Consider the following 12,709-nt stretch of genomic DNA (forward strand, 5'->3'; position numbering starts at 1 on the left):
ACTGACCTCTATTACTGAGTTGATGATTTCTTGACACCTCAAGATATGTTTTATCAGCTGATCCCTTTTTTTAGCCAAGTTGTGCCAAATATGTCTTTTTTCCTCAGCTCTGTTCATTAGTTATTCAATTTACCTACCTAATTTTCAACATTCTTTGGTAATACCATATTTCAAAAGCTTCTATTCTCTCCTTGCCTGAACTGTTTATCATCCAACTTCTATATAAGGCTGCACTCCAGACAAACATCTCTGGAAAAGACACTTAAACATATATATTGATGTTAACAAATTCCGATTTCTGAAAATGCTTTTCTTGCTATCTCCAGTCTGTGTTGTATATCCCCCCTATTTCTGCCATCGTCAGTTACTTTTCTACTCTGCCATCGTCAGTTACTTTTCTTACCCAAATAGCAAAAACTCATCTACTACTTTTAATGTCTTTATTTCCTAGGCTAAGTCCTTTAGCATCAGCAGTTGTTTTTAAAACAACAACATTCTACTACCTTTATTTTACTTTCGTTGATATACAACTTATAGCCTCTTTCCAAGATGCTACCCATTCCGTTCAACTGCCTCTCCCAAGTCTTATGCTGTCTCTGACAGAATTACAGTGTCATTGGCGTATGTAAAGCTTTTTTTTTTTCCTCTCCCTGGACTTCAGTTCTCTTTCCAAATTTATCATATGGTTTTCTTTATTGATTCCTCAATGAAAAGATTGAATAACATTTAGGATTGATTACAACTCTCTCAATAATCTCTCTCTCCTAAAATACTACTCCCCTTTGATTATTATACAAGTTATAAATAATATTTCACTCCCTGTATTTCCAAATAGTGTATTCTAGAAATGTCAAAAGCTTTCTCAAAATTGACAAATGTTACCAAAGGTATGTTTTGCATTTTTTGCTACTAAGACAAGTTGAAGAGTAAATATTACCTTGCATGTTTGCACATTCCTCCAAAACGCAAACTATTTTCCCTGAAGTCGAGTTTTCATTCTTCTGTAAATAATTCATGGTGGTATTAAGCAAACCATGACCTATTTGAACTGATGATACAGTAATTTTCACACACACATTATTTTATAATTGGAAATATTACATTTTTCATGAAATCTGAGAGTATTTCATTTGTCTCATACATCTTGTGCATCAGGTGGAAAAGTTCTGTTATGGCTGGCTCTCCCAAGGACCCTCAGTAACTCTGTGGAATTGCCGTTTACTCCATAGCATTGTTTTTATTTAGGTTTTCCAATGCTCTGTCAAATTCTTCTAACAGTATATCAACTCTCATCACATCTTCATCTATTCCCTGTTTCCCTCCCATAATGTTGTCTTCAAGTTTATTTACATTATATAGCCTTTCTGTATGTTCCTTCCATCTTTCAGCTTTTCTTTCTTTGCTTAGTTTAGCTTGCAATCTTCGCTCTTTATGTTCTTACAGCTGCTTGTCTTTTTTTTCTAAAAGTTTCTTTAACTTTAGTGCAGGCAGCATCTAATTCTACTTTGTCATGTGTGCCTCTACAGCTTTCCATTTCTCTCCTGTGACCATTCTTGCTTTTGCCATTTTACAATTCCTATCGGTCTCAGTTTTTAGAGATCTCAATTTGTTGTCTCTTTAAATTTTTTTCTTTTCATCATGTAACTTAAATGCCTTGAGAGCATTATCAAAGATTTCTATTAGCTTATGTTGTTTTGCTTGTTCGATCCTCTGCTGCCTTCAATTTTCGCCTGTCAGTGCTACCTATTTGGCTTCTATCATAGTTCATTCCTCTGTTGCAGTCAGTTGTTGTCTAATGCATCCTCCAAAATTCTCAGCAACTTTTTACTCTCCAGCTCCTTAATTTCTGACATTCCTGCAATTTCTTCAGTTTAAATCTGCAGTTTATGGCCAGAGTCCACATCTGCCTCCAAGAATATTTTTCATTTTAAAATTTGGTTTTGATACCTCTGTTGTATGGTTATATAACCCATCTGAAATCTTCTAGGGTCTCCAGGTCTCTTTCTCATATACAATCTCCTTTCATGATTTTCATATGATGTATTTAGCAAGGTGATACAGTGATTAACACACTGGACTCACATTCTGGAGGACAATGATTCAAGTCCACATCCGGCCAATCAAATTTAGGTTTTCTGTGGTTTCCTTAAATCATTCCAGGCAAATTTTGGAATGGATTCTTTGAAAGAGGGAGGCTGATTTACTTCCCAACCCTTTAAAAAATTTGAGATTGTGTGTAAGTGTAATTACCTTAAATGTTGATAGGATGTTAAACCTCCGGCCGGCCGCGGTGGTCTTGCGGTTCTAGGCGCGCAGTCCAGAACCATGCGATTGCTACGGTCGCAGGTTCGAATCCTGCCTCGGGCATGGATGTGTGTGATGTCCTTAGGTTAGTTAGGTTTAAGTAGTTCTAAGTTCTAGAGGACTGATGACCACAGCTGTTAAGTCCCATAGTGCTCAGAGCCATTTGAACCATTTTTTTGTTAAACCTCCATCTTTCCTCCTCCTTGAACAATGTGTTGGCAATGATTACATTATGCTCTGTGCAAAATTCTACCGAGTGGCTTCCTCTTTAATCACTTTTGCCTATTCTGTGTTCCATATTAGTTTTCCATCTCTTTAGTGTTGTACCATTGAGTTCCAGTTATTCACCACAATTAATGGTTCATCACCCAGTTCAGATCCATAAAAGAATTAAAGCTGTGTACTGTGGTGATTGTATTGACATCAGTAATGCTTGCAATGAAAGAAATGATAGTGCTAAATTCTGTTCTCTTCATACCTTCTTTCAGTCTCTTAATCATCTGTACAGCTAGTAGGCATATAAACTTGTGCATGTTGAATAAAAACAGCTGCAGCTGTTGTAAACCCCTCATTACAGGCAGGACCAGTTTCATAATTTAAATTAACATCATCAGGAGGAGGTATGAATAAAAAGGAGACAGATCGTAAATAGTATTATGCAAAGACCATATCAGAGTGATAAAAAGTGTCTGCAAGACTGAATTCTTGGATTATAGTGATCAAACCGCTTTTACATCCTAATCTTAATACTTTTTTTAAAATTTGGGAAATTTCGCAAAAAGCGATAGTCATGGGTTAAAACATAATGATGACACTGTAACCAATCACTAAATGAAATGAGAGAGAAGATTATAAACAGCACCGGAAAGAAGGGGAAAAGATAAACAATGAGGTAAATAGCATCCCAGCTGAAGTCGTGTTGCAAGGGGATGGTACGCTGTGACTGCCGTACACAAACTGACATGTACTCCGTCTTCAGGCCACAAGTGGCCCATCGGGACCATCTGACCACCGTGTCATCCTCAGTTGAGGATGCGGATAGGAGGGGTGTGTGGTCAGCACATCGCTCTCCCGGTCGTTATGATGACGCAAACTGACGGGATATCAAAAATATGCCTCTTGGGAAGTGGTGTACATTCAGAAAAATAAATAACATCCAATGAACTTTAAGGAAAAGGTTGGGAGTTGGTTTCGCGTCTGTCTAGGATACTGTGCCTTCTCTATGCTGTTCATAGCACTCGCATTCCTATTTCCATATTTATTATTATACCTGCTCCTGTGTTACCTCCATTTGATTTTATACAAGGGCATGTTGAAAAGTGATGCTTGTAACTCATTTATTCTGTTCTCAATATTGGTTGAGGTATTACATGTAATGCATATTGCTTGATTGACTTGTGCATTATGCTGACACAAATTGCAACTCTCTCTTACTAGAGGGCTGCGAATTATAGCGCATAGCATGGCAATGTGTAACATAACTATATCATGCATTAGAAAGAGCATGCTATAATTGAGTTTTTAACCAAAGAAAATGTGCCTCCAGCTGGAACCATAAACGAATGAAAGCTGTTTACATGGTGATCGTACTGACTTCGATAATGTGTGAAATTGGGTTGTTCATACTCGTAATGAAGGAAACGGTGGTGCTGATCTCTCTGTCTGAGACAGAGCTTGGAGTGGACGACTGCGTACAGCTAACGAAGGTTGAGGCCAGGAGGGTTAGGAGAACGTAGGATGTGTTGCAGGGAATGTTCCCATCAGCGCAATTCAGAAAAGGTGGTGTTGGTGGTAAGGATCCATATGGCACAGGCTGTGAAGCAGTAACTGAAATGAAGGATATCATGTTTGTCAGCATGTTCAGCAATAGGGTGGTCCACTTGTTTCTTGGTCACAGTTTGTTGGTGCCATTCATGTGGACAGACAGCTTGTTGGTTGTCATGCCTACATAGGCACAGTGGTTGCAACTTAGCTTGTAGACCACATGACTGGTTTCACAGGTAGCCCTGCCTTTGATAGGATAGGTGATGTTACTGACAGGACTGGTGGTTGTGGTGGTGGTGGTGCTGGTGGTGGGATGTATGGGGCAGTTCTTGCATCTAGGTCTATTGCGGGGGTATGAGCCATGAGGTAAGGCTGTTGGGAGCAGAGCTTGTGTAAGGATGGATGAGCATATTGTGTATCAGAGGTTGAAACTACCGCTCCAGTTATAAATTTCTTTTATTATCACAACTGGTTTCGGGCTCTCATGAGTCCATCCTCCTTGTGTAGGTTCGGTAGTCAGCGGAATACCACTGTGAGAGGGTGGGAAGGATAGTGGCCGCCTGAGCGTCGCGGTGGACGTGTACTAGGCGCTGGGTGCTACCTACGAGCGAAGAACAGGGAGTTCTCCCTCCTTGTTCTGCACTCATAGGTAGCACACTGCGCTTAGTACACGTCCACCGCAGCGGTCAGGGGCCACAACACAGTTGCGACATCTGAGGATTGGCTTATGAGAGCCCAAAACTGGTCGCAATAATAAAAGAAATTTACAGCTGAAGCGGTATTTTAAACCTCTGGTATAATTCTCAGTTGCGGATGTTCTTCCAACAGGGTTGTTTGTATATTGTGTAGGTTCGGTGGACAGCGGAATACCACTGTGGGAGGGGTGGGAAAGATAGTGGGCAGGACATTTCTCATTTCAGGACATGATGAGAGTTAGTAGAAACCCTGCAGTTGCTCTTGTCCTGGGTGGTACGGAGTTATGAGGGGATGCTCCTCTGTGGCCGGAGGTGGGACTTTGTGAGGTGGTGGGAGACTGGAAAGGTAAGGCATGGGAGATTTGTTTTTGTACAAGGTTGGCAAGATAATTACAGTCTGTGAAGGCTTCAATGAGACTCTTGGTATATTTTGAGAGGGATCCCGGCCGCGGGTGGCTCGGTAGCTGTACGGAAGGAACTTCCAAATTCAATCAAGCAGGACTTGTTAAAGACCCTCTCTCCTCACAGTCCCTACAGTGGAAACACTTTGTCACCATGAAGCCTACCAATCAGACTCAACCAAAGACCAACTCAGTTCACTCCTCCATCCAATTGTGATCCACCTCCACTGCCCCCAAGCCCCCCCCCCCCCCCCCCCTGTTAAGTTTCCAGAATTTCTTAACCTCGAACCTTGCCTCACCATCATTCCCCAAATCCCACATCATGCAAACTAACCTTACATTCACAGAAAGAACTGTAGTCCATCATCTAAAAACTGATCTCGACCTTATAATTCTATCTGCAGACAAAGGCTCCTTCACTGTTATTTCAAACTGCAGGGATTACCTGGCAGGACGACTCTGCCAGCTGTCAGGTACTACCGCCTATAAACCTCGCCACAGTGACCCCATTCCAGAAATCCACCAGGATCTCCAGTGACTACTTACATCGTTTGGCCCATCCCATCTCTCTAGTCACCCCTACCACTACCCGCACTCGTACCTTCTACACGCTTCCTAAAGTCTGTAAACCTAACCACCCAGGACACCCCATTGTGCCTGGTTACTGTGCCCCCACTGATAGAATCTCTGCTCTCGTAGACAACACCTTCAATCTATTACCCGGAACCTATCCTCCTATATAAAAGATACAAAAACCATTTCCTCCACCAACTCTCCACAGTTCCTGTCCCTTTACCATACAATGCCCTGCTTATCGCTTCTGATTCCACCTCCCTTTACACTAATATTTCTAGTGCCCATGGCCTTAACGCTTTCTCAACACCTGATGGATTCCTAACCAACAACCTCCTTCCTAATCGCCATGACCAACTATTTCCTCACCCACAATTACTTCTCCTTTGAAGTTATCACCTACAAACAAATCTGGGGTACGGGTAGGACATCCGCATGGCACTATCCTATGCCAACCTATTCATGGGTCATCTAGAGGAATCCTTCCTAAAAATCCCAGAACCTTAAATCTCTAACCTGGTTCAGATTCATTGATGACATCTTTGCTATCTGGATTGAAGGTGAGGACACCCTATTCGCATTCCTCCACAACCTCAACATCATCTCCCCCATTTGCTTCACCTGGTCCTACTCAACCCAACAAGCTACCTTCCTAGATGTTGACCTCCACCTCAAAGATGGCTACATCAGTACCTCTGTCCATATCAAACCTACGAACCATGAGCAACACCACCCTTCGACAACTGCCAACCGTTCCATACCAAGAAGTCCCTTCCATACAGCCTATCCACCACCTATGGTTGTCGCATCTGCAGTGCTGAGCAGTCCCGTTCGAAATATACCAAGGGGGTCACTGAAGCCTTCACAGACTGTAATTATCCTCCCAACCTTGTACAAAAACAAATCTCCCATGCCTTATCTTTCCAGTCTCCCACCATCTCACAAAATCCCACAGTTCGGCCACAGAAGAGCATTCCCCTCATAACTCAGTACCATCCGGGACTGGAGCATCTGAATTACATTCTTTGCCAGGGTTTCGACTGCCTCTCGTCGTGCCCTGAAATGAGAAATGTCCTGCCCATTATCCTTCCCACCCCTCCCACAGTGGTATTCCGCCGTCCACCGAACCTACACAATATACTTGTCCATCCTTACACAAGCCCTGCTCCCAACCTCTTACCTCATGGCTCATACCCCTGTAATAGACCTAGATGCAAGACCACCTACACCAGTCCTGTCACAAACATTACCTATCCCATCAAAGACAGGGCTATCTGTGAAACCAGTAATGTGATCAACAAGCTAAGCTGCAACCACTGTGCTGCATTCTATATGCGCATGACAACCAACAAGCTGTCTGCATGAATGGCCACCGACAAACTGTGGCCTGGACCACCCTGTTGCTAAACACACTGCCAAACATGATATCCTTCACTTCAATGACTGCTTCACAGCCTGTGCCATATGGATCCTTACCAACAACACCAGCTTTTCCGAATTGCGCAGGTGGGAACTCTCCCTGCAGTACATCCTACATTCCTATTACCCTCCAGGTCTCAAACTTTGTCAGTCACTACCCTCACCCATCCAGCCCCTTCCCTGTTCCCATTTCAGCACTACACAGCTCTCATTCCACCATCACCAGCACACTTAGTCTTTTTATTTCTCTCCTTTTCCACTTCTCCTCCCCCCCCCCCCTCTCTCTTCCACTTCTCCCCCCCCCTCTCTCTCTCTCTCTTCCCCACCTCTCCCCTGCCCTCCATCTAACCTGCAGCACTTCACTGTCTGCCACCCCCACCATACTGTCCCTCTTCCTCCCCGCACCCAGCCTCCTCCTTACCTCCACCCAGTCGCCACTCCCATCATGCACTGGTGCTGCTGCTCACAGTGTGGTTTCAGTTGCCTGAGACTGCAGTCGTATGTGCAAGTTGTGTGTGTGTGTGTGTGTGTGTGTGTGTGTGTGTGTGTGTGTGTGTGTGTGTGTCTCATCTATTTGTTGACGAAGGCCTTAATTGCTGAAAGCTTTATTTATTGCTGACTGTCTTTTCGGTGTTCCTATTTGCGACTCAGCATCTTTGTTATATGGTGAGTAGCAACTTTCCTTTTCATAATATTGTTACATTCCGTCTTGGATTTTCGATTGTCTGATTATATTCTAACTACATTTTTTGTGCAATTCTCAGCATTTGAGGTCATACATTTCCCTTGTAAATAAGGAAGTACTCCAAAATATTCTCTCATAGGAAATCAAGAAATGAAAATACACAAAATATATGGATAACATGATGATTTCAATGTCTGCAAAGTTGATAGTTATTTTTATGTTTAATGGAACTGAAATGGACCATTTTGAAAGGTCTTGTGGACAGCTTTTTACATTTAACACTCTTCACTCCTACACACACACACACACACACACACACACACACACACAAGAAGGTAGAACTTTCTACGCTGTTTGTCCTGTTGCACACTACATAAATTAGAGATGGGATATTTTTGATAATGTATTGTTGGGCTGTCTTGCATGTACAGTTAAATTCTGAATTGTAGTTGATATTGAGGATGATCAGTTCTAGTTATCCTGTTTGTTTCTTTATACTTTTAGTGTAATGCAAGACACACTCTAATATTTTTTATCAGTGACTTAGTTTTGGAGTTCCAAATTTATTTATTTCAGAGAGAAGATGGCACAAGCATATGATTTTGCACTGGAAAAAATAGGAATGGATATACAGTCTTATTCAATATGGAACGATTATGTGAATTTCTTGAAGAGTGTTGAGGCTGTGGGGTCATATGCTGAAAATCAGAAAATCAGTGCTGTAAGAAAGGTCAGTTACCTACATTCTTTAATAAAGTGTTTGTGAAAAAGTGGATCACATAATGCCATTATAGGCAAGAATTGATGCAGTATAATGAGCTATTTGCAGAGAGATGAGACACTACATTTCTGTATTAACATTCTTTTAATGGTTTGAAATATGTTAGTTGCACTGTTTAACTTGTACTTTTGGTACTACAATCAGATGCTTATCCAAATACATTCATCCAAGATCTAATCAGTTCCTTGTCCATTATACGGTGTACTTGTAGTGTGTTACTCATAGTATGCGCTGTCATTATCATAGTGTGGATGAAAAACTGAAGTATAAAATTTCGTAAGAGGAGAGAAAAGAATGTGTTAATGACACTGATAAAAACTATGAAATATGTTTCAGGACAAGAATCCTTCCAGATCATTAATTTTTAATTTTAATAATGTCCTGTACTGATGATAACTGTAGTGAATGGCATATATCTTTGCTGTTGTGCATATTGGAATTAAAGTTGGTATTTGGAGCCTTTTTTGGATCAGAACTAATCTGACACTTATTCTTAAGTGATGAAAAATGGGTTGTTTTTTTATTGTGATTTTCGATCCAGAGATTGGTTTAATGCATCTCTCCATGCCAGTCTATCATGTGAAGCCTCATTATCTCTTGATAACTACTGCAACCTACGTTCACTTGAACCTGCTTACTGTATTCATGCCTAGGTCTCCCTCTACAATTTTTACCCTCCATGGTTCCCTCCTTTTCCAAAATGATGGTACACTTGTATCTCAAGATATGTCTTACCAACCGATTGCTTCTTTTAATCAAGTTGTGCCCCAAATTTAACAATGGAAAGTCCAGGATATAAGAACAACTACTTGGAAAGGATAGATATCTACTCACCGTATAGATATGGTGTGGAATTACAGATATGCACAACAAAAAAGATTGCTGGATGCAATGCTGTGTGATTGTTAGCCACACGTGCCGTATGCTGCAGTGACTGTACCGAAATGAAACTCATTGAAATACAAGTTATTAAATTATTGAATATTCATTTTTACTTACAGATTTTCACATTAAATGTTGAAAGTATCCCCCCTGTTGTTGAATACATAATTCAATTCGTCTAATCATGTTTCCAAGCACAAGCTGTAACATTTCTTCTGTAACCAAAGCAGTGAAATTGGATATTGCAGTTTCCAATTCATCAATGGATTTTGGACAGTTTTTATAGACACTTGCTTTCGCTGCACCCCAGAAGAAAAAGTCTGGTTGTGTTAGGTCAGGCGATCATGGCAAAGTCCCTGTGAAATTACACGATCAACGAAAACATCAGCAAGCAGTGACATTGAAACGTGAACTGTATGCGCAATTGCACCATCTTGTTGAAAATAACCATTCAGTATTTCACTTAACACAAGTTCTCCTAAGAATGGGTATGGAATATCACTGCAGTATCATTGTGCATTTATTGTTTCGTTGAAAAACCCAGCAGGTGAACAATCATACGACACGTGCAGCAAACAGTCATATGGCATTGCGGAGAGACTTTTTGAACACCCTGTATATAGACACACACAAAAGCACAATTCTAGTGCACATGGCCACCATTGTCTCTCGGTGCTAAGTGCTAAGGCTGTGCATGTGTGAGTCGCTTGCGTGTGCATGTGCTCGTCTGCGTGTACGTGTTCACTTGGATGTGCATGCTGCTTCAGACAAAGGACATACTCCGAAAGTTGAATATTTTTACCATTCTTTTTCATTAAACCTGCCTGCGACTTGACACCAGCTCTGTGTTGAGTTGGTGAGTAGCAATCTGTCTCTTCCGTATTGCTGTTGTGCCATAAATTCCTTATTTCCTCAACTTGATTCAGTACCTTCTCATTTGTTATTCACTTTGCCCACCATATTTCAGAAGCTTCTCTTCTTGTCCGAACTGCTAATTGTCCATGTTTCACTTCTTTTCAAGGCTACACTCCAGAAAAATACCTTCAGAAAATACTCTTAATACATTCATATTTGATGTTAGTAAATTCTCTTCTTTCAGAAATGCTTTTTGTCTCCCATTGCCTGTCTGCATTTGATAGCATGTCTGCTTCACCCACTGGCAGTTAATGTGCTACCCAAACAGCAAAACATGTCTACTACCTTGTCTCATTTCCTAAGCTAATTCCATAAGCAACTGCTTCCCAAGTCCTTTGTTGCCTCCAACAGAATTACAGTATCATTGGCAAATATCAGAGCTGAACTTTGACTCCCTTTCCAGATATCTTCTCAGTTTCATTTACTTTTTGGTCAGTGTACAGATTGATTAACATGGGGGATAGCTTGCACACCCTCCCCCCCACCCCCTTTCTCTCTCTCTCTCTCTCTCTCTCTCTCTCTCTCTCCCTCTCCCTCTCCCCCTCTCCCCCCCCCCCTTCCTCAACCAATCCTTTCCTTCCACATCCTTTGATTGTTATAATTGTTGTCTCTAGATAAATAATTTTTTGGTCCCTGTGTTTTATCCCTGACACCTTCAGAATTTCAGAGAGTGTGTTCCAGCCATCATTGTCAAAGTTTTCTCTAAATCTGCAAATGCAATTGACATTGCTTTGCCTTCCTTCAGTCTATTGCCTCATATGTTCCTTCATTTGTCTGGAACCCGGCTTTTACCAACGTCTTCATTTTTCTGTAAATTATTTGTCTCAGTATTTTGTAACCATGAGTTGTTAAACTGATGGTTTAGTAATATTCACAGTTACCAACACCTGCCTGTTTTCAAATTGGAATTATTACATTACTTTTGAAATGTAATGGTATTTCATCTGTCTCATGTATCTTGCACCCAAGGTAAAACAGGTTGCCATGGGTGGCTCTCCAAAGGATCTCAATAATTCTGAGGCAACTTCATGTGATTTTGAGGTCTTGGTTTCGTTCTGGTCTGTCAGATTCTTCTTATTTTCACTTACCTCCTCTTCTCTGTCTATAATATAGTCTTCAAGCTTGTTTCCCTTATATTGTCCCTGTACATATTACATCCATCATTTACCCTTCCCTTCTTTGTTTAGTATGGACTTCTATAATGTTGCCTTCAAATGTATTGAAGATCCTTGAAATATTTCATATACTCTCCAAATTTAAGAAGAAAAACTGAAGAAGTTGAATGCATTTCCAAATTCACCTTGTGGAATTCTTCGTTACAGAGGCTGAAGTTGATGAATGATGATTAATTCAATGTACCTGTAATGAATATGGTTTGGTTGCCCAGTGGGTAACTGTCAGATTTCAAATCCAATTTTCCATGGTTCAGTCCAAGGACTTTTGTCACATATCACTTTTTCCCTAATTTGTAAAGGTGAAAAATGCGAAGTTACACCATGGTTTGGGGCCAATCTTAAACTGTAGAGGTGAGTTCAAAGTTTGGAGGAAGGCAAGGGTATACTACATCCACTAGGACCATGTCTAATAAAGCATTGTGCTGTTAAAAGTAACTGTTTGGTGAGATGCTTTGTGAGCCCCCACGTATAAGTTCAGTACATCACAAAATAAGTGTTTTAAACTCATGTTGACTTTTAATTATTTGTCTTGGTGTTCTCTCTAACAGGATGGGTGACAAGTTGGGTTTTCATACTTTTTATAAACTTCACAGAAAGCTTGTAGCATTCAGTAACACAGTTTTCCAGAGAGACTATAATTTATTGAATATTGATGATGATGCCAGTAGTCTTTGGTGTCACTTTATGCACAACAGACTTACTACAGGCTGGAAGATAATGGGATCTATTCCTTTAGTTCAGTAGCATTTGTTTTATATTTTGGTTCTTCACCTGAGACAGCAAATGTAACTTACCTTATAAAAATTTATATGTTGTTCTGTGTAAGAAGCAGCTTTATAAATGATGTGTTTCATGTTTTGCATGTGAAAGATGATATCAGTTTCTTCTTTAAAAATGGAGAAAAATAAATTGAATGTGTGCATAGCATCGGCTCGTTTTCTTCTGTTCATTATTAACCTATTGTATGTTGCTGGCAATCAAATGAGAGCATCTTACCTTTTTACTCATAGATTATCCTGTTGTCTTCATTCTTCTGATCTCAGTTTAGCTTTCAAGGAAGAGTTACTGATCTTAAAAGACAGAATCTCAGTGTCTTCTTCTGTTTAAAACGCATT

General features: G+C 40.6%; 1 protein-coding gene across 1 annotated transcript in view; it reads left to right on the top strand.

The window, feature by feature from the left end:
* LOC126100445 (protein suppressor of forked) overlaps nt 1–12,709 on the top strand; it is a 148,683-nt gene that overhangs the window by 88,328 nt on the left and 47,646 nt on the right. Inside the window, 1 exon segment of the mRNA XM_049911052.1 lies at nt 8,418–8,571. Coding sequence (XP_049767009.1) covers nt 8,418–8,571 — 154 coding nt within the window.

The sequence above is a fragment of the Schistocerca cancellata genome, chromosome 9, assembly GCF_023864275.1.
Source record: "Schistocerca cancellata isolate TAMUIC-IGC-003103 chromosome 9, iqSchCanc2.1, whole genome shotgun sequence".
NCBI classification, from domain to species: domain Eukaryota; kingdom Metazoa; phylum Arthropoda; class Insecta; order Orthoptera; family Acrididae; genus Schistocerca; species Schistocerca cancellata.